At 49.2% G+C, this 22,394-nt stretch overlaps 2 protein-coding genes across 2 annotated transcripts; one reads left to right on the forward strand and one right to left on the reverse strand.

The window, feature by feature from the left end:
- Positions 1–393: 393 nt before the first annotated feature.
- Positions 394–12,956, reverse strand: LOC135565455 (small ribosomal subunit protein uS11m-like). Its single transcript, XM_065012516.1, has 6 exons — positions 12,750–12,956; positions 11,261–11,365; positions 8,322–8,420; positions 8,039–8,168; positions 7,789–7,854; positions 394–813 (listed from the first exon to the last, which is right to left on the reverse strand). The coding sequence occupies exons 1-6, from the start codon at positions 12,833–12,835 to the stop codon at positions 706–708; spliced, it is 594 nt and encodes a 197-aa protein (XP_064868588.1). The 5' UTR covers positions 12,836–12,956; the 3' UTR covers positions 394–705.
- A 243-nt stretch (positions 12,957–13,199) lies between these two features.
- Positions 13,200–20,383, forward strand: LOC135565456 (large ribosomal subunit protein mL46-like). Its single transcript, XM_065012517.1, has 4 exons — positions 13,200–13,503; positions 16,205–16,427; positions 19,613–19,777; positions 20,142–20,383. The coding sequence occupies exons 1-4, from the start codon at positions 13,243–13,245 to the stop codon at positions 20,381–20,383; spliced, it is 891 nt and encodes a 296-aa protein (XP_064868589.1). The 5' UTR covers positions 13,200–13,242.
- The last annotated feature ends 2,011 nt before the right edge of the window (positions 20,384–22,394 follow it).

The raw sequence follows: 22,394 nt of genomic DNA on the forward strand, positions 1-22,394 counted from the left end.
CAGGTTCTCTCCCGCTGGACTGATCTGACCAGGTTCTCTCCCGATGGACTGATCTGACCAGGTTCTCTCCCGATGGACTGATCTGACCAGGTTCTCTCCCGATGGACTGATCTGACCAGGTTCTCTCCCGATGGACTGATCTGACCAGGTTCTCTCCCGATGGACTGATCTGACCACCTTGATGGACTGATCTGACCAGGTTCTCTCCCGATGGACTGATCTGACCAGGTTCTCTCCCGATGGACTGATCTGACCAGGTTCTCTCCCGATGGACTGATCTGACCAGGTTCTCTCCCGATGGACTGATCTGACCAGGTTCTCTCCCGATGGACTGATCTGACCAGGTTCTCTCCCGATGGAAGCCTAGTATTTATAACACATGTTGTACAGGGGTTTGGGTGTATATGGATTTAATAAACATCGATGAATCATGTTCTATCTGTTACTAGATGTGCTGATACATGCATTCAGGGCCAGTTCCCCAGACACATATTAAGTCCTGGATTCTACATTGAACTTGTTTTTCAGTCCAGGGATGAATCTGTGTCTGGGAAACAGGCCCTGAATGTTTTAAACATTTCTTCATGTACACGTATTTTTCAAAATGCTTAAATACCAGTAAAAAAAATGTCTTCATATAACAACATTAAGCATGTTACAAGACAGATTGCTGGACCCCTGCAGTCCATGATGGTACGGTCCTGTTCATATTCTTCTAGCCTTGCGAGGGCGACAACCATTGTGTGGTACGGGGGTGTTGTCTGTGATGGACACAACCTCCAATCCTCCCATGGTCAGACCCTTGATGGCAGACTGCACACAAGAGAGAAATGCATCAGAACCGAGTCAAACGTCTTTTCCTCATCTCTACAAGATTCTGACAGATTCAAAACCAGATGTTTAATTAACCAGATGGTAAATTGACTGAGAACACATTCAAGTTTAAAGCAATGACCTGGGGTATTGGGAAATTGTTTTAGACCAGAGGAAAAAGTGACTCCTACTGGCCCTCCAACACCACTTCCAGCAGCATCTGGTCTCCCATCCAGGGAATGACCAGGACCAACCCTGCTTAGCTTCAGAAACAAGCCAGCAGTAGGATACAGGGTGGTCTGCTGCTGGTTAACATAGTGGGATACAGGGTGGTCTGCTGCTGGTTAACATAGTGGGATACAGGGTGGTCTGCTGCTGGTTAACATAGTGGGATACAGGGTGGTCTGCTGCTGGTTAACATAGTGGGATACAGGGTGGTCTGCTGCTGGTTAACACAGTGGGATACAGGGTGGTCTGCTGCTGGTTAACACAGTGGGATGCAGGGTGGTCTGCTGCTGGTTAACACAGTGGGATACAGGGTGGTCTGCTGCTGGTTAACATAGTGGGATGCAGGGTGGTCTGCTGCTGGTTAACACAGTGGGATACAGGGTGGTCTGCTGCTGGTTAACATAGTGGGATACAGGGTGGTCTGCTGCTGGTTAACACAGTGGGATGCAGGGTGGTCTGCTGCTGGTTAACACAGTGGGATACAGGGTGGTCTGCTGCTGGTTAACATAGTGGGATACAGGGTGGTCTGCTGCTGGTTAAAGCCAACAGTGGGATACAGGGTGGTCTGCTGCTGGTTAACACAGTGGGATACAGGGTGGTCTGCTGCTGGTTAACACAGTGGGATACAGGGTGGTCTGCTGCTGGTTAAAGCCAACAGTGGGATACAGGGTGGTCTGCTGCTGGTTAACATAGTGGGATACAGGGTGGTCTGCTGCTGGTTAACACAGTGGGATACAGGGTGGTCTGCTGCTGGTTAAAGCCAACAGTGGGATACAGGGTGGTCTGCTGCTGGTTAACATAGTGGGATACAGGGTGGTCTGCTGCTGGTTAACACAGTGGGATACAGGGTGGTCTGCTGCTGGTTAAAGCCAACAGTGGGATACAGGGTGGTCTGCTGCTGGTTAACACAGTGGGATACAGGGTGGTCTGCTGCTGGTTAACACAGTGGGATACAGGGTGGTTTGCTGCTGGTTAACACAGTGGGATACAGGGTGGTCTGCTGCTGGTTAACACAGTGGGATACAGGGTGGTCTGCTGCTGGTTAACACAGTGGGATACAGGGTGGTCTGCTGCTGGTTAACACAGTGGGATACAGGGTGGTCTGCTGCTGGTTAACACAGTGGGATACAGGGTGGTCTGCTGCTGGTTAACACAGTGGGATACAGGGTGGTCTGCTGCTGGTTAACATAGTGGGATACAGGGTGGTCTGCTGCTGGTTAACACAGTGGGATACAGGGTGGTCTGCTGCTGGTTAACACAGTGGGATACAGGGTGGTCTGCTGCTGGTTAACACAGTGGGATACAGGGTGGTCTGCTGCTGGTTAACACAGTGGGATACAGTGTGGTCTGCTGCTGGTTAACATAGTGGGATACAGGGTGGTCTGCTGCTACCTAACAGTGGGATGCAGGGTGGTCTGCTGCTGGTTAACACAGTGGGATACAGGGTGGTCTGCTGCTGGTTAACACAGTGGGATACAGGGTGGTCTGCTGCTGGTTAACACAGTGGGATACAGGGTGGTCTGCTGCTGGTTAACATAGTGGGATACAGGGTGGTCTGCTGCTGGTTAACACAGTGGGATACAGGGTGGTCTGCTGCTGGTTAACATAGTGGGATACAGGGTGGTCTGCTGCTGGTTAACACAGTGGGATACAGGGTGGTCTGCTGCTGGTTAACACAGTGGGATACAGGGTGGTCTGCTGCTGGTTAACACAGTGGGATACAGGGTGGTCTGCTGCTGGTTAACACAGTGGGATACAGGGTGGTCTGCTGCTGGTTAACACAGTGGGATACAGGGTGGTCTGCTGCTGGTTAACATAGTGGGATACAGGGTGGTCTGCTGCTGGTTAACACAGTGGGATACAGGGTGGTCTGCTGCTGGTTAACACAGTGGGATACAGGGTGGTCTGCTGCTGGTTAACACAGTGGGATACAGGGTGGTCTGCTGCTGGTTAACACAGTGGGATACAGGGTGGTCTGCTGCTGGTTAACACAGTGGGATACAGGGTGGTCTGCTGCTGGTTAACACAGTGGGATACAGGGTGGTCTGCTGCTGGTTAACACAGTGGGATACAGGGTGGTCTGCTGCTGGTTAACACAGTGGGATACAGGGTGGTCTGCTGCTGGTTAACAGTGGGATACAGGGTGGTCTGCTGCTGGTTAACACAGTGGGATACAGGGTGGTCTGCTGCTGGACACAGTGGGATACAGGGTGGTCTGCTGCTGGTTAACACAGTGGGATACAGGGTGGTCTGCTGCTGGTTAACACAGTGGGATACAGGGTTCTGCTGCTGGTTAACAGGAGTGGGATACAGGGTGGTCTGCTGCTGGTAAACACAGTGGGATACAGGGTTCTGCTGCTGGTTAACACAGGATACAGGGTGGTCTGCTGCTGGTTAACATAGTGGGATACAGGGTGGTCTGCTGCTGGTTAACATAGTGGGATACAGGGTGGTCTGCTGCTGGTTAACACAGTGGGATACAGGGTGGTCTGCTGCTGGTTAACACAGTGGGATACAGGGTGGTCTGCTGCTGGTTAACACAGTGGGATACAGGGTGGTCTGCTGCTGGTTAACACAGTGGGATACAGGGTGGTCTGCTGCTGGTTAACATAGTGGGATACAGGGTGGTCTGCTGCTACCTAACAGTGGGATGCAGGGTGGTCTGCTGCTGGTTAACACAGTGGGATACAGGGTGGTCTGCTGCTGGTTAACACAGTGGGATACAGGGTGGTCTGCTGCTGGTTAACACAGTGGGATACAGGGTGGTCTGCTGCTGGTTAACACAGTGGGATACAGGGTGGTCTGCTGCTGGTTAAAGCCAGCAGTAGGATACAGGGTGGTCTGCTGCTGGTTAAAGCCAGCAGTAGGATACAGGGTGGTCTGCTGCTGGTTAACACAGTGGGATACAGGGTGGTCTGCTGCTGGTTAACATAGTGGGATACAGGGTGGTCTGCTGCTGGTTAACACAGTGGGATACAGGGTGGTCTGCTGCTGGTTAACACAGTGGGATACAGGGTGGTATGCTGCTGGTTAACATAGTGGGATACAGGGTGGTCTGCTGCTGGTTAACATAGTGGGATACAGGGTGGTCTGCTGCTGGTTAACATAGTGGGATACAGGGTGGTCTGCTGGTTAACACAGTGGGATACAGGGTGGTCTGCTGCTGGTTAACATAGTGGGATACAGGGTATCTGCTGCTGGACATAGTGGGATACAGGGTGGTCTGCTGCTGGTTAACACAGTGGGATGCAGGGTGGTCTGCTGCTGGTTAACATAGTGGGATGCAGGGTGGTCTGCTGCTGGTTAACACAGTGGGATACTGTCTGCTGCTGGTTAACACAGTAGGATACAGGGTGGTCTGCTGCTGGTTATCACAGTGGGATACAGGGTGGTCTGCTGCTGGTTAAAGCCAGCATGGGATACAGGGTGGTCTGCTGCTGGTTAACACAGTGGGATCAGGGTGGTCTGCTGCTGGTTAACACAGTGGGATACAGGGTGGTCTGCTGCTGGTTAACACAGTGGGATACAGGGTGGTCTGCTGCTGGTTAACACAGTGGGATACAGGGTGGTCTGCTGCTGGTTAACACAGGGTGTCTGGATACAGTGGGATACAGGGTGGTCTGCTGCTGGTTAACACAGTGGGATACAGGGTGGTCTGCTGCTGGTTAACACAGTGGACATGGTACTGACTGCTGGGCCACAGTGGGATACAGGGTGGTCTGCTGCTGGTTAACACAGTGGGATACAGGGTGGTCTGCTGCTGGTTAACACAGTGGGATACAGGGTGGTCTGCTGCTGGTTAACACAGTGGATACAGGGTGGTCTGCTGCTGGAAAGCCAGCAGTTACAGGGTGGTCTCTGCTGGTTCACAGTGGGATACAGGGTGGTCTGCTGCTGGTTAACACAGTGGGATACAGGGTGGTCTGCTGCTGGTTAACACAGTGGGATACAGGGTGGTCTGCTGCTGGTTAACACAGTGGGATACAGGGTGGTCTGCTGCTGGTTAACACAGTGGGATACAGGGTGGTCTGCTGCTGGTTAACACAGGGATACAGGGTGGTCTGCTGCTGGTTAACACAGGATACAGGGTGGTCTGCTGCTGGTTAACACAGTGGGATACAGGGTGGTCTGCTGCTGGTTAACACAGTGGGATACAGGGTGGTCTGCTGCTGGTTAACACAGTGGGATACAGGGTGGTCTGCTGCTGGTTAACACAGTGGGATACAGGGTGGTCTGCTGCTGGTTAACACAGTGGGATACAGGGTGGTCTGCTGCTGGTTAACACAGTGGGATACAGTTAACACAGTGGATACTGGCTGCTGGTTAACACAGTGGGATACAGGGTGGTCTGCTGCTGGTTAACACAGTGGGATACAGGGTGGTCTGCTGCCGGTTAACACAGTGGGATACAGGGTGGTCTGCTGCCGGTTAACACAGTGGGATACAGGGTGGTCTGCTGCCGGTTAACACAGTGGGATACAGGGTGGTCTGCTGCTGGTTAACACAGTGGGATACAGGGTGGTCTGCTGCTGGTTAACACAGTGGGATACAGGGTGGTCTGCTGCTGGTTAAAGCCAGCAGTGGGATACAGGGTGGTCTGCTGCTGGTTAACACAGTGGGATACAGGGTGGTCTGCTGCTGGTTAACACAGTGGGATACAGGGTGGTCTGCTGCTGGTTAAAGCCAGCAGTGGGATACAGGGTGGTCTGCTGCTGGTTAAAGCCAGCAGTGGGATACAGGGTGGTCTGCTGCTGGTTAACACAGTGGGATACAGGGTGGTCTGCTGGTTAACACAGTGGGATACAGGGTGGTCTGCTGCTGGTTAACACAGTGGGATACAGGGTGGTCTGCTGCTGGTTAACACAGTGGGATACAGGGTGGTATGCTGCTGGTTAACATAGTGGGATACAGGGTGGTCTGCTGCTGGTTAACATAGTGGGATACAGGGTGGTCTGCTGCTGGTTAACATAGTGGGATACAGGGTGGTCTGCTGGTTAACACAGTGGGATACAGGGTGGTCTGCTGGTTAACACAGTGGGATACAGGGTGGTCTGCTGCTGGTTAACACAGTGGGATACAGGGTGGTCTGCTGCTGGTTAACACAGTGGGATACAGGGTGGTCTGCTGCTGGTTAACACAGTGGGATACAGGGTGGTCTGCTGCTGGTTAACACAGTGGGATGCAGGGTGGTCTGCTGCTGGTTAACACAGTGGGATGCAGGGTGGTCTGCTGCTGGTTAACACAGTGGGATACAGGGTGGTCTGCTGCTGGTTAACACAGTGGGATACAGGGTGGTCTGCTGCTGGTTAACACAGTGGGATACAGGGTGGTCTGCTGCTGGTTAACACAGTGGGATGCAGGGTGGTCTGCTGCTTGTTAACATAGTGGGATACAGGGTGGTCTGCTGCTGGTTAACACAGTGGGATACAGGGTGGTCTGCTGCTGGTTAACACAGTGGGATACAGGGTGGTCTGCTGCTGGTTAAAGCCAGCAGTAGGATGCAGGGTGGTCTGCTGCTGGTTAACACAGTGGGATACAGGGTGGTCTGCTGCTGGTTAACACAGTGGGATACAGGGTGGTCTGCTGCTGGTTAACACAGTGGGATACAGGGTGGTCTGCTGCTGGTTAAAGCCAGCAGTGGGATGCAGGGTGGTCTGCTGCTGGTTAACACAGTGGGATACAGGGTGGTCTGCTGCTGGTTAACACAGTGGGATACAGGGTGGTCTGCTGCTGGTTAACACAGTGGGATACAGGGTGGTCTGCTGCTGGTTAAAGCCAGCAGTAGGATACAGGGTGGTCTGCTGCTGGTTAACACAGCGGGATACAGGGTGGTCTGCTGCTGGTTAACACAGTGGGATACAGGGTGGTCTGCTGCTGGTTAACACAGTGGGATACAGGGTGGTCTGCTGCTGGTTAACACAGTGGGATACAGGGTGGTCTGCTGCTGGTTAACACAGTGGGATACAGGGTGGTCTGCTGCTGGTTAACACAGTGGGATACAGGGTGGTCTGCTGCTGGTTAACACAGTGGGATACAGGGTGGTCTGCTGCTGGTTAACATAGTGGGATACAGGGTGGTCTGCTGCTGGTTAACACAGTGGGATACAGGGTGGTCTGCTGCTGGTTAACATAGTGGGATACAGGGTGGTCTGCTGCTGGTTAACACAGTGGGATACAGGGTGGTCTGCTGCTGGTTAACATAGTGGGATACAGGGTGGTCTGCTGCTGGTTAACACAGTGGGATACAGGGTGGTCTGCTGCTGGTTGACACAGTGGGATACAGGGTGGTCTGCTGCTGGTTGACACAGTGGGATACAGGGTGGTCTGCTGCTGGTTAACACAGTGGGATACAGGGTGGTCTGCTGCTGGTTAACATAGTGGGATACAGGGTGGTCTGCTGCTGGTTAAAGCCAGCAGTGGGGTGCAGGGTGGTCTGCTACTGACAAACTGCTGGGATACAGGGTGGTCTGCTGCTGGCAAGCTGCTGGGATACAGGGTGGTCTGCTGCTGGTTAAAGCCAGCAGTGGGGTGCAGGGTGGTCTGCTGCTGGCAAACTGCTGGGATACAGGGTGGTCTGCTGCTGGCAAACTGCTGGGATACAGGGTGGTCTGCTGCTGGTTAACTGCTGGGATACAGGGTGGTCTGCTGCTGGCAAACTGCTGGGATAACTTCAGAGTGGGGGAGATGCATCATGTGAACACTTTATCTCTACGGTATGAATTCTCTATTTCATCAAAAAGGTTCTCACCAAGCGTCCAGGACCCAGACCTTTCACCAACACGCGGACGAACGTCACCCCCACCGCTGAGGCCTTCTGCCCAGGAGAAGAAGAATACAGGACCATTCATCAGGAAACACAAATTCATCTTTTTGCCAGTTAGTTTTTAGGCTCTAGTGCCATCTAGTGGAGAACAGATGTCTCGGTGTTCTTGTCTGTAGCAGCCAGATTATAACTATACGTCTACATGATCTATATTTTCCACGTGGTCTCATCTTACCGCCGCGGCTGAGATGCCTGCTGTCTGAGCAGCGATGGGAGTGGACTTCTTGACGTTCTTGAACCCCTCGGTTCCACACGATGTTCTGACCATGAACTGGCCCTCACAGTCTGTCACCTGGACATGTGTACTGGAGGGAGACATTAATATATATATATATCACCTGGATATGTGTACTGGAGGGAGACATTAATATATATATATATATATATATCACCTGGACATGTGTACTGGAGGGAGACATTAATATATCAGTTATTCACATCACTGTCTGTCAGCTTACTTGTTATATGTGGCTTTGATATGTGCTATTGGCAACTCCTCGTACTTCTTCCCAGCCCATCTCAGCACACTGTCCTGGCCAGGCATCGGGGGGAGGTGACTTAGAGAGGAGGAAGAAGCATGGGCAAACTGTGGGAAACGTGACAATATTGAGCAAAGACTGTTGTAGACACACGTCTCGGTGAAACATAAGATATTACTAGTTAATGTCCCGTTGGTAGGAGAGTCTTAAATCGTAGATGGGCCAGTTTGTTTAATGTCCCGTTGGTAGGAGTCTTAAATCGTAGATGGCCCAGTTTGTTTAATGTCCCGTTGGTAGGAGAGTCTTAAATCGTAGATGGCCCAGTTTGTTTAATGTCCCGTTGGTAGGAGAGTCTTAAATCGTAGATGGCCCAGTTTGTTTAATGTCCCGTTGGTAGGAGAGTCTTAAATCGTAGATGGGCCAGTTTGTTTAATGTCCCGTTGGTAGGAGAGTCTTAAATCGTAGATGGGCCAGTTTGTTTAATGTCCCGTTGGTAGGAGTCTTAAATCGTAGATGGGCCAGTTTGTTTAATGTCCCGTTGGTAGGAGAGTCTTAAATCGTAGATGGCCCAGTTTGTTTAATGTCCCGTTGGTAGGAGTCTTAAATCGTAGATGGCCCAGTTTGTTTAATGTCCCGTTGGTAGGAGAGTCTTAAATCGTAGATGGCCCAGTTTGTTTAATGTCCCGTTGGTAGGAGAGTCTTAAATCGTAGATGGCCCAGTTTGTTTAATGTCCCGTTGGTAGGAGAGTCTTAAATCGTAGATGGCCCAGTTTGTTTAATGTCCCGTTGGTAGGAGAGTCTTAAATCGTAGATGGCCCAGTTTGTTTAATGTCCCGTTGGTAGGAGAGTCTTAAATCGTAGATGGCCCAGTTTGTTTAATGTCCCGTTGGTAGGAGAGTCTTAAATCGTAGATGGCCCAGTTTGTTTAATGTCCCGTTGGTAGGAGTCTGTAGATGGCCCAGTTTGTTTAATGTCCCGGGTAGGAGAGTCTTAAATCGTAGATGGCCCAGTTTGCTTAATGTCCCGTTGGTAGAGAGTCTTAAATCGTACATGGCCCAGTTTGTTTAATGTCCCGTGAGTCTTAAATCGTAGATGGGCCAGTTTGTTTAATGTCCCGTTGGTAGGAGAGTCTTAAATCGTAGATGGCCCAGTTTGTTTTCCAATGAGCACGTTGGCCAATAATACGGAGGGGAGTGGTGGTTTACCTACTCGTCTACCAATCCTTAGAATTTGCACCCCGCCCTCCTCCCCCTTTTCTTCACGCTGATGACGGGGATTTGGGCCTCGTCTTGACAAAGCACTATATACTTTGCTTCAGACTCATTAAATTAAAAAAAAAAACTCTGCGTCCAGTTCGAGGTGAGTAATCGTTGTTCAGATGTCCAGGAGCTCTTTTCGGTCATAAGAGACGGTAGAGCAGCAACATTATGTACACAATAAGTTACAAACAACGTGGATATAATAGTCCAGTTCGAGGTGAGTAATCGCTGTTCAGATGTCCAGGAGCTCTTTTCGGTCATAAGAGACGGTAGAGCAGCAACATTATGTAATAATGATAATAATATGATAATATGATAATAATATATATATAATAATAATAATAACAATGAGTTACAAACAGCGTGAATATAATAAATAGCCCAGTTGGTTAGGAGCCTGTAAAACAGCAGCCGTCACCTCCAGCACCAGAACTATACCTCAACTGGTAAACACGTTGAGGAAACTAAATGACTTGGTGTTAATAAATAGCCCAGTTGGTTAGGAGCCTGTAAAACAGCAGCTCACCTCCAGGCAGAACTATACCTCAACTGGTAAACACGTTGAGGAAACTAAATGACTTGGTGTTGTTGTCTTAAGAGTGTAAACTGTCCTGGTCAAAACATATATAGATTCAATAGTTGTAAAGATGGGGAGAGGTCTGTCTGCTTTTCTGACACCACCCTCCAAAAAAGCAAGTCCTGCAGGCTCTAGTTCGATCTTAGCTTGATTATTGTCCAGTCTTGTGGTTCAGTTCTGAAGGACACACCTAGTTAAGCTGCAGTTAAGCTGCAGCTGGCCCAGAACAGAGCGGCACGTCTTGTCATCAGAAGGCTAAGATCAATACAGTCTCTCTGGGCTGGAAGTAGAGGAGAGAGAGACTGAGCTGTAGGCAGAATGGCTGAGAGCTGTAGGCAGAGAGCTGTAGGGAGAATGCCACCTAGAGTCTGAGCTGTAGGTAGAATGCCACCTAGAGTCTGAGAGCTGTAGGCAGAATGCCACCTAGAGTCTGAGAGCTGTAGGCAGAATGCCACCTAGAGTCTGAGAGCTGTAGGCAGAATGCCACCTAGAGTCTGAGAGCTGTAGGCAGAATGCCACCTAGAGTCTGAGAGCTGTAGGCAGAATGCCACCTAGAGTCTGAGAGCTGTAGGCAGAATGCCACCTAGAGTCTGAGAGCTGTAGGGAGAATGCCACCTAGAGTCTGAGAGCTGTAGGGAGAATGCCACCTAGAGTCTGAGAGCTGTAGGGAGAATGCCACCTAGTCAGAGCTGTAGGGAGAATGCCACCTAGTCAGAGCTGTAGGGAGAATGCCACCTAGTCAGAGCTGTAGGGAGAATGCCACCTAGTCAGAGCTGTAGGGAGAATGCCACCTAGTCAGAGCTGTAGGGAGAATGCCACCTAGTCAGATGCCACCTGTCAGGCTGTAGGGAGAAGGCAGAATGCCACCTAGTCAGAGCTGTAGGGAGAAGGCAGAATGCCACCTAGTCAGAGCTGTAGGGAGAAGGCAGAATGGGAGAAGGCAGAATGCCACCTCTGAGTCAGAGCTGTCAGAGCTGGAGAAGGCAGAATGCCACCTAGTCAGAGCTGTAGGGAGAAGGCAGAATGCCACCTAGAGTCTGAGAGCTGTAGGCAGAATGCCACCTAGTCAGAGCTAGTGTTACCTGAAGTCTTTGGATATTTTCCCAGGTGTGGCTGAGACACTGGCATCCTCTTGCATCCTGACAGCACTGGAGGACACTGCTCTCTGCAGACCGCTGGTTCCACAACTATAACAGAGAATAAACCAATCAGCACACTGCTCTCTGCAGACCGCTGGTTCCACAACTGGCTAACAAGTGTTGATAAATCAACTGGTTCATGTTGAGACAGTCCAGTAACTGCCCAGATCATCTAGTGAACAGGAATATAAACACCACATGTGAAGGTGTTGGTTTCATGAGCTGAAATAAACAATCCCAGAAAATGCTTATTTCTCTCAAATTATTTACACAAATGTGTTTAAATCCCTTTTAGTGAGCATTTCTCCTTTGCCAAGATAATCCATCTACCTGACAGGTGTGGCATATCAAGAAGCTTTTTGAGTTGGAGGTGTGCGTGGCCACACAGTCATGGGTGAACAAGGAGTACAGCAGGGGGCTGAGCTCTCGTGGGGCCCCTGTGTTGAGGATCAGCGGAGTGGAGGTGTTGTTTCCAATCTTCACCACCTGAGGGCGGACCATCAGAAAGTCCAGGACCCAGTTGCACAGGGAGGGGTTGAGACCCAGGGCCTTGAGCTTAATGATGATGAGTTTGGAAGGCACTGAGCTGTAGTCAAAGAACAGCATTCTTACATGGATGGGATAGGAGGGTGATTGCACTGCACAACCGGCCATGATTGGGATTCCCATAGGGCGACGCACAATTGGCCCAGCCTTGTCCGGGTTTGGCCAGTGTAGGCCATCATTGTAAATAAGATTTTGTTCCGACTTGCCTAGTTAAATAAAAGTTTATAAAAATAATAATAATAAGGCCCCACCCAGACCTACAGTCTTGACCATGTTCTGCCTGGCTTCCCACAGCCCCCTTTTAAAGAGACTCATGAGAAGCCAGAGCAGAAACCTGTCCCTATCAGTCCCTCTCGCTCTCCCTACACCTCTCTCACGTCAAAACAAAATCCCCTCTTACCTTTCCTAACAACACCCGTGCCCTAGCCCGTACTGCTCCGGCAAAGTCCCAAAAGGCATGGCGCACAGTCTCCTCCCTGCCACAAGCAGATCTTGGACAGGTGGGGGATCGCACCAAACTATGCCGGTACATGATGGAACGTACCGGCAAGCACTTATGGAGGCTCAACCAATTCAGGTCCTTGAGCCTGTTGTCCAGGCCCCGCGCCTGCACTCCCTCCCAAACCACTTCCGAAATACCCACTACAGGTGCCGGACTCCCTGCCTGTCTTACCTCCTCGTACAGGTGCCTGTTGTCTAAACCTACTCGGGCAACTTCAACCTCAGGGTGTGCACTTGGCCGCATGGCAGTATAATTAAATCGGCAAAGGTCTTTGTCGAGTTTAAAGTACCACACTACCAGTTCTCAAACTAGCATCGTAAAATAACGTTAAACTAGCTGTCAATTGCATGCACGGGATTTCGAATAAAAAAACGAGATACTTACATTGAGCCTCCTGCATTGAAGGAACCAGCAACCTGTCGGCAGGCACTCCTGACAGAATTAGATAATATACAATTTAATTTATGCATGATTAGATAATATAATTTAGCTACTAGAAACCAACAAGTCAACTAGCGTTACACAACAACATGCGTGACATTGAGGAGGTTTCCAATAGATAGCACAGTCAACAAAGTCAAAATTAGCCGTTTAGTATGACGCGTTTCCTGGAATAGTACATTATTAAAAATGTGGGGGAGCGACGCAAATTATTAGAAAATATTTAGTTCTAAAATCTTATGCATAAACGTTTTTATTTCTACACTAAATGTATCTAAGATCAATTAAAAAAAGATATGTTTCAATGAATGATCTTAATGTTAAATATTTTATATTTTCAAACTACATTTATCTTTAATTTCCTCTACCCCTTTTTTCCTTAGCATAATCTCTCCCTTCTTCGCAGAGGATTGTGGGTGGAAACAGGAGAATCAAGATGGCAGCGCCCTGCTCGAGAATGGCGAATCGCCCTTTATGGCAATTTATTACAAATGTCAGACGGACAGGGCTAAAACATACAGGAGTTCGTCAAATTTCTCTCGGTTCTGCTTGTCGAGCTGCAACTCAGACCAGAGGTAAAACGGAAAGCGTCGCGTCGCCATGGAAGCTGTACGGGGCGGTGTGTCTCCAGAGGCTGCCTGTCATATCACAGGAGCGGAACCCGATCGAAGACCAATTCGCTGAGCTCATGCATCATGTAAATGTGTTTCCATTCACTTGTCAATGGCTGTAGTCACTAGTGAATAGTCTGTGATGGTTTGCTGACCGCGGTGGATGTGCAGGCCAATGCAGGCCTTTGCTTCAAGCCTTTGCTTCAAGCCTTGCACTAACACATATTCAACCAATCAACTTCCAAGACTAGTTCGGGAGTAACATTTAATTAAAAAACTGTCCTCATGGGCACATGAACCTAAAATAATGTAGGCCTATGCAAATGCTTCTAACCAGAAGAGTCAACTATAGGCCTACTGGCATTAATTTACTTGTTGGATGGATTTGGATTCGCATTGGTGTCTAGTGATATTGGTGTCTAGCTGTAGGCTAGGTGTCTAGTGATGTTGGTGTCTAGTGATGTTGGTGTCTAGTGATGTTGGTGTCTAGTGATGTTGGTGTCTAGTGATGTTGGTGTCTACCTGTAGGCTAGGTGTCTAGTGATGTTGGTGTCTAGTGATGTTGGTGTCTAGTGATGTTGGTGCTAGTGGTGTCTAGTGATGTTGGTGTCTAGTGATATTGGTGTCTAGCTGTAGGCTAGGTGTCTAGTGATGTTGGTGTCTAGTGATGTTGGTGTCTAGCTGTAGGCTAGGTGTCTAGTGATGTTGGTGTCTAGTGACGTTGGTGTCTAGTGATGTTGGTGTCTAGTGATGTTGGTGTCTAGTGATGTTGGTGTCTAGCTGTAGGCTAGGTGTCTAGTGATGTTGGTGTCTAGTGATGTTGGTGTCTAGTGATGTTGGTGTCTAGTGATGTTGGTGTCTAGCTGTAGGCTAGGTGTCTAGTGATGTTGGTGTCTAGCTGTAGGCTAGGTGTCTAGTGATGTTGGTGTCTAGTGTTGGTGTCTAGTGATGTTGGTGTCTAGTGATGTTGGTGTCTAGTGAGGTTGGTGTCTAGTGATGTTGGTGTCTAGCTGATGTTGGTGTCTAGTGATGTTGGTGTCTAGTGATGTTGGTGTCTAGCTGTAGGCTAGGTGTCTAGTGAGGCTAGGTGTCTAGTGATGTTGGTGTCTAGTGATGTTGGTGTCTAGTGATGTTGGTGTCTAGCTAGGCTAGGTGTCTGATGTTGGTGTCTAGTGTAGGCTAGGTGTTGTGACGTTGGTGTCTAGTGATGTTGGTGTCTAGCTGTAGGCTAGGTGTCTAGTGATGTTGGTGTCTAGTGATGTTGGTGTCTAGCTGTAGGCTAGGTGTCTAGTGATGTTGGTGTCTAGTGATGTTGTTGTCTAGGGTTGAGAGGGTGACGTCTCTGTGATATCCTAGGGGTTGAGAGGGTGACGTCTCTGTGATATCCCAGGGGTTGAGAGGGTGACGTCTCTGTGGTATCCCAGGGGTTGAGAGGGTGACGTCTCTGTGGTATCCCAGGGGTTGAGAGGGTGACGTCTCTGTGGTATCCTAGGGGTTGAGAGGGTGATATCCTAGGGGTTGAGAGGGTGACGTCTCTGTGGTATCCTAGGGGTTGAGAGGGTGATATCCTAGTGGTTGAGAGGGTGACGTCTCTGTGATATCCTAGGGGTTGAGAGGGTGACGTCTCTGTGATATCCCAGGGGTTGAGAGGGTGACGTCTCTGTGGTATCCCAGGGGTTGAGAGGGTGACGTTCTGTGATATCCCAGGGGTTGAGAGGGTGACGTCTCTGTGATATCCTAGGGGTTGAGAGGGTGATATCCTAGGGGTTGAGAGGGTGACGTCTCTGTGATATCCTAGGGGTTGAGAGGGTGACGTCTCTGTGATATCCTAGGGGTTGAGAGGGTGATATCTCTGTGATATCCCAGGGGTTGAGAGGGTGACGTCTCTGTGATATCCCAGGGGTTGAGAGGGTGCGTCTCTGTGATATCCCAGGGGTTGAGAGGGTGACGTCTCTGTGATATCCCAGGGGTTGAGAGGGTGACGGTGGCTCTGTGATATCCCAGGGGTTGAGAGGGAACAGACGCTCAAACTCTGTGATATCCTATGAATGAGGGTGTCGTCTCTGTGATATCCTAGGGCTTGAGAGGGTGACGTCTGTGATATCCCAGGGGTTGAGAGGGTGATATCCTAGGGGTTGAGAGGGTGATATCCTAGGGGTTGAGAGGGTGATATCCTAGGGGTTGAGAGGGTGACGTCTCTGTGATATCCTAGGGGTTGAGAGGGTGACGTCTGTGATATCCTAGGGGTTGAGAGGGTGATATCCTAGGGGTTGAGAGGGTGATATCCTAGGGGTTGAGAGGGTGACGTCTCTGTGATATCCTAGGGGTTGAGAGGGTGATATCCTAGGGGTTGAGAGGGTGATATCCTAGGGGTTGAGAGGGTGATATCCCAGGGGTACAGAGGGTGACCTCTCTGTGATATCCTAGGGGTTGAGAGGGTGACGTCTCTGTGATATCCTAGGGGTTGAGAGGGTGATATCCTAGGGGTTGAGAGGGTGATATCCTAGGGGTTGAGAGGGTGACGTCTCTGTGATATCCTAGGGGTTGAGAGGGTGATATCCTAGGGGTTGAGAGGGTGATATCCTAGGGGTTGAGAGGGTGACGTCTCTGTGATATCCTAGGGGTTGAGAGGGTGATATCCTAGGGGTTGAGAGGGTGATATCCTAGGGGTTGAGAGGGTGACGTCTCTGTGATATCCTAGGGGTTGAGAGGGTGATATCCTAGGGGTTTAGAGGGTGATATCCTAGGGGTTGAGAGGGTGACCTCTCTGTGATATCCTAATCCCAGATGGAGCTGGAGAGAAGCTTGCTGTCGGATCATGAACAGAGACTCCTAGAGGACTCAGAACGTGCGACTCGCAAACAGGCAGACGACTATGATTCAGATGAGGAGGAGGCAGACTACGGTGGCCAGGAGACCATCACCGCTCAGGACCAGGAGGACACCTGGGAACAGAAGCTCAAACACTTCCAACCTGCTCTCAGAGACAGAGGTAGGAGGCAGAGAGGTTGTCCTTCATGGCACCCTATTCCCTGTGCACTGACTCGACAAAACATTAGGAACAGATCAAATAATAAATCACGTGTTATTGGTCCACGTGCTTCATGACCAATAGGTGGAGACTAACAGTGAAATGCTTCATGACCAATAGGTGGAGACTAACATTGACATGCTTCATAAACAACAGGTGGAGACTAACCAGTGAAATGCTTCATGACCAATAGGTGGAGACTAACAGTGAAATGCTTCACGACCAATAGGTGGAGACTAACATTGACATGCTTCATAAACAACAGGTGGAGACTAACCAGTGAAATGCTTCATGAGCAATAGGTGGAGACTAACAGTGAAATGCTTCACGACCAATAGGTGGAGACTAACATTGACATGCTTCATAAACAACAGGTGGAGACTAACCAGTGAAATGCTTCATGAGCAATAGGTGGAGACTAACAGTGAAATGCTTCCTAGACAACAGGTGGAGACTAACAGTGAAATGCTTCATGACCAATAGGTGGAGACTAACAGTGAAATGCTTCATGACCAACAGGTGGAGACTAACCAGTGAAATGCTTCATGACCAATAGGTGGAGACTAACAGTGAAATGCTTCATGACCAACAGGTGGAGACTAACAGTGAAATGCTTCATGACCAATAGGTGGAGACTAACAGTGAAATGCTTCCTAGACAACAGGTGGAGACTAACAGTGAAATGCTTCATGACCAACAGGTGGAGACTAACAGTGAAATGCTTCCTAGACAACAGGTGGAGACTAACAGTGAAATGCTTCATGACCAACAGGTGGAGACTAACAGTGAAATGCTTCACGACCAATAGGTGGAGACTAACAGTGAAATGCTTCACGACCAATAGGTGGAGACTAACAGTGAAATGCTTCATGACCAACAGGTGGAGACTAACAGTGAAATGCTTCATGACCGATAGGTGGAGACTAACAGTGAAATGCTTCACGACCAATAGGTGGAGACTAACAGTGAAATGCTTCACGACCAATAGGTGGAGACTAACAGTGAAATGCTTCCTAGACAACAGGTGGAGACTAACAGTGAAATGCTTCATGACCAACAGGTGAAGACTAACAGTGAAATGCTTCCTAGACAACAGGTGGAGACTAACAGTGAAATGCTTCATGACCAACAGGTGGAGACTAACAGTGAAATGCTTCATGACCAACAGGTGGAGACTAACAGTGAAATGCTTCATGACCAACAGGTGGAGACTAACAGTGAAATGCTTCACGACCAATAGGTGGAGACTAACAGTGAAATGCTTCACGACCAATAGGTGGAGACTAACAGTGAAATGCTTCATGACCAACAGGTGGAGACTAACAGTGAAATGCTTAATGACCAACAGGTGGAGACTAACAGTGAAATGCTTCATGACCAACAGGTGGAGACTAACAGTGAAATGCTTCATGACCAACAGGTGGAGACTAACAGTGAAATGCTTCATGACCAACAGGTGGAGACTAACAGTGAAATGCTTCACAACCAATAGGTGGAGACTAACAGTGAAATGCTTCACGGCCAACAGGTGGAGACCAACAGTGAAATGCTTCACGGCCAACAGGTGGAGACTAACCAGTGAAATGCTTCATGAGCAACAGATGGAGACTAACATTGACATGCTTCATGAGCAATAGGTGGAGACTAACCAGTGAAATGCTTCATGAGCAACAGGTGGAGACCAACAGTGAAATGCTTCACGGCCAACAGGTGGAGACTAACCAGTGAAATGCTTCATGAACAACAGGTGGAGACTAACAGTGAAATGCTTCACGACCAATAGGTGGAGACTAACCAGTGAAATGCTTCCTAGACAACAGGTGGAGACTAACAGTGAAATGCTTCACGACCAATAGGTGGAGACTAACCAGTGAAATGCTTCACGACCAATAGGTGGAGACTAACAGTGAAATGCTTCATAAACATCATTGACATGTTAGTCATTCAGCAGACGCTCTTATCCATAGACATAGTCATCTCCAGATAGCTGGGTGGGACAACAGCTCAGTCATAGTAACAACATTTTCCCTCAAGGTAGTTATCAGTCAACACAGTCGGTGATAGTAGGAAACTACATTGACTGTCAAACTGACCTGTAACTCTGTGTTTCAGATGTAGGTGGGACACCGCTGGGCTCAGTGGAGAGGTGTCTAGGAGACAGCCTGGTCCAGCAGACTGTCAAACTGACCTGTAACTCTGTGTTTCAGATGTAGGTGGGACACCGCTGGGCTCAGTGGAGAGGTGTCTAGGAGACAGCCTGGTCCAGCAGACTGTCAAACTGACCTGTAACTCTGTGTTTCAGATGTAGGTGGGACACCGCTGGGCATAAACAGTGGACAGGTGTCTCAGGAGACAGCCTGGTCCAGCAGACTGTCAAACTGACCTGTAACTCTGTGTTTCAGATGTAGGTGGGACACCGCTGGGCTCAGTGGAGAGGTGTCTAGGAGACAGCCTGGTCCAGCAGACTGTCAAACTGACCTGTCACTCTGTTTCAGATGTAGGTGGGACACCGCTGGGCTCAGTGAAGAGGTGTCTAGGAGACAGCCTGGTCCAGCAGACTGTCAAACTGACCTGTAACTCTGTGTTTCAGATGTAGGTGGGACACTGCTGGGCTCAGTGGAGAGGTGTCTAGGAGACAGCCTGGTCCAGCAGACTGTCAAACTGACCTGTAACTCTGTGTTTCAGATGTAGGTGGGACACTGCTGGGCTCAGTGGAGAGGTGTCTAGGAGACAGCCTGGTCCAGCAGACTGTCAAACTGACCTGTAACTCTGTTTCAGATGTAGGTGGGACACCGCTGGGCTCAGTGGAGAGGTGTCTAGGAGACAGCCTGGTCCAGCAGACTGTCAAACTGACCTGTAACTCTGTGTTTCAGATGTAGGTGGGGCACCGCTGGGCTCAGTGAAGAGGTGTCTAGGAGACAGCCTGGTCCAGCAGACTGTCAAACTGACCTGTAACTCTGTGTTTCAGATGTAGGTGGGACACTGCTGGGCTCAGTGGAGAGGTGTCTAGGAGACAGCCTGGTCCAGCAGACTGTCAAACTGACCTGTAACTCTGTGTTTCAGATGTAGGTGGGACACTGCTGGGCTCAGTGGAGAGGTGTCTAGGAGACAGCCTGGTCCAGCAGACTGTCAAACTGACCTGTAACTCTGTGTTTCAGATGTAGGTGGGACACCGCTGGGCTCAGTGGAGAGGTGTCTAGGAGACAGCCTGGTGCTGCTGGTCCAGCAGACTGTCGGTAAAGAGACCATCTGGCTGCTCCCTCAGGCCCAGTGGGAGGCAGGGGAGACTCTCCGACAGACAGCAGAGAGAGGCCTCAGCAGCCTGCCAGGTCAGCTGTGTGGTGGTACTGGAGCCCTATCTAGTGCACTACTTCATAGGCCCTGGTCAAAAGTAGTGCTCTGAATTAGGGGGCCAATTTTGGGGGGGGGGGGTGCAGTGTTTCCTCTGTCAGACATTTCCATCAGGTTTCCAACACCTTCTCTAGTGCTGGACGCCGGAAGGTTCCAGAAATATCTAGACGGCACATGCTTGAGCAGGAGATCTATGCAATGTTATTGATCAGGGCTCTATATCTAACTATTCTAGTTCTGTATCATGATAATAGTCCTTCACCTGAACACTGTACTGGTACATCAGTAAAGACTCTGTGTTCTCCAACTCCGTTCTAACGCCAAGTTTGTTCTTGGTTCCAGAGGCTGATTTCAAGGCTACGTTCCTTGGCAACACCCCCTGTGGAGTGTACAGGTACACATTCCCCAAAGAGGTCCGGACAGAGCGCTGCGTGGGAGCCAAGGTCTTCTTTTTCAAAGCTTTCCTGTCTGCTGGTTCAGCCAGTCAGGAAGAACCTTTCCTGTGGGTGAAGAAGACTGAACTGCAGGGATACCTGAAGCCACCTTACTTGGAGAAGGTTGACCGCTTCATACTCAACCTGTGATGAATCGAGAGCTGATGAGAGCTGAGGGAGAAGGTTGACTGCTTCATACTCAACCTGTGATGAATCTGATGAGAGCTGATGGAGAAGATGTGATGAGAGGTTACGGATGTCTTTTTTAGAAATGTCCTCGTTGAGTCCTGGAAGTCATATTTCTGTCACAGCAACGGTTGTTTTCTCCTGCCCGTCCACTTGGTGTATAAATTAAAGTTTATCATTTGTTCCAACATATAAACCAATTCAGTGTTGTCTGTGGGCCTCTATCCCAGAGGATAGAAAGCCAGTCTCTTTGCCTGTGTGTTGTTCTATGCAAAAAGTGTATTGTCCTGTCCACTAGATGGCAGTAGTGAGATAGGAGAGGCTGGTCAGAACAGTGTATTTTCCTGTCCTCCACTAGATGGCAGTAGTGAGACAGACTGGTCAGAACAGTGTATTGTCCTGTCCACTAGATGGCAGTAGTGAGATAGGAGAGGCTGGTCAGAACAGTGTATTTTCCTGTCCTCCACTAGATGGCAGTAGTGAGACAGACTGGTCAGAACAGTGTATTGTCCTGTCCACTAGATGGCAGTAGTGAGATAGGAGAGGCTGGTCAGAACAGTGTATTTTCCTGTCCTCCACTAGATGGCAGTAGTGAGACAGACTGGTCAGAACAGTGTATTGTCCTGTCCACTAGATGGCAGTAGTGAGATAGAGGCTGGTCAGAAGTGTATTGTCATGTCCACTAGATGGCAGTAATGAGACAGACTGGTCAGAGCGTGTCTCCAGTTGTGGCCAAAAGTTGAGAATGACACAAATATTAATTTTCACAAAGTCTGCTGCCTCAGTTTGTATGATGGCAATTTGCATACACTCCAGAATGTTATGAAGAGTGATCAGATGAATTGCATTTTATTGCAAAGTCTCTCGATTGTTTGGGGCATCCGGAATAAAGCTTGTCCGGAGAAGACACGGTGAGCGCTACCATCAGACCTGTGTCATGCCAACAGTAAAGCATCCTGAGACCATTCATGTGTGGGGTTGCTTCTCAGCCAAGGGAGTGGGCTCACTCACAATTTTGCCTAAGAACAAGTTGGCAAGCTGAAGTTGGTTCCTCTCCTTGTTCGGTCGGTGTCACCCGTCTTCTAGCCATCATCGATCCATTTTCCATTTGTTTTGTCTTGTCTTCCCACACACCTGGTTTCAATTCCATCATTACGTGTTGTGTATTTAACCCCCCATGTCCTTATCCGTTTATTTTGTAAGTGATTGTGCAATCAATAATAATAAAGAATGGTACCTACACATCCCCGAGAGCAACTTCTCCCAACTTCTTCTTCCAGGAACAGTTTGGTGACAAACAATGCCGTTTCCAGCATGATGGAGGACCTTGCCATAAGGCAAAAGTGATAACTAAGTGGCTCGGGGAACATAACATCGATATTTTGGGTCCATGGCCAGGAAACTCCCCAGACCTTAATCCCATTGAGAACGTGTGGTCAAACCTCAAGAGGCGGGTGGACAAACAAAAACCCACAAATTCTGACAAACTCCAAACATTGATTATGCAAGAATGGGCTGCCATCAGTCAGGATGTGGCCCAGAAGTTAATTGACATCATGCCATCAGTCAGGATGTGGCCCAGAAGTTAACTGACAGCATGCCATCAGTCAGGATGTGGCCCAGAAGTTAATTGACAGCATGCCATCAGTCAGGATGTGGCCCAGAAGTTAATTGACAGCATGCCAGGGCAGATGGCAGAGGTCTTGAAAAAGAAGGGTCAACACTGCAAATATTAACTCTTTGCATCAACTTCATGTAAATGTCAATAAAAGCCTTTGACACTTATGAAATGCTTGTAATTATACTTCAGTATTCCATAGTAACAATAGTAGACAATATTATCTAAAGACACTGAAGCAGGAAACTTTGTGAAGATTCATATTTTCGTCACTCTCACATCTGTTAGACGCAACTGTATATTAGGCCCAGAGAACATAGTGATGCACATTGACCCTCTCAGATTCAACTGACCTTT

The sequence above is a fragment of the Oncorhynchus nerka genome, linkage group LG27 (assembly GCF_034236695.1).
Source record: "Oncorhynchus nerka isolate Pitt River linkage group LG27, Oner_Uvic_2.0, whole genome shotgun sequence".
In the NCBI taxonomy this organism is placed as follows: domain Eukaryota; kingdom Metazoa; phylum Chordata; class Actinopteri; order Salmoniformes; family Salmonidae; genus Oncorhynchus; species Oncorhynchus nerka.

Bases quoted from the DNA above. Each gene is read 5' to 3' on its own strand.
- LOC135565455 (XM_065012516.1), bottom strand. From the start codon at position 12,835: ATGCATAAATTAAATTGTATATTATCTAATTCTGTCAGGAGTGCCTGC. The intron at 8,421-11,260 runs GTAACACTAGCT...CTCCTCTCTAAG, and splicing joins AAAATATCCAAAGACTTCAG to TCACCTCCCCCCGATGCCTG. The intron at 8,169-8,321 runs GTAAGCTGACAG...GTCTCCCTCCAG, and splicing joins ATCAAAGCCACATATAACAA to TACACATGTCCAGGTGACAG.
- LOC135565456 (XM_065012517.1), top strand. From the start codon at position 13,243: ATGGCAGCGCCCTGCTCGAGAATGGCGAATCGCCCTTTATGGCAATTT. The intron at 13,504-16,204 runs GTAAATGTGTTT...TCCTAATCCCAG, and splicing joins TCGCTGAGCTCATGCATCAT to ATGGAGCTGGAGAGAAGCTT. The intron at 16,428-19,612 runs GTCCTTCATGGC...TTTCAGATGTAG, and splicing joins AGGTAGGAGGCAGAGAGGTT to GTGGGACACCGCTGGGCTCA.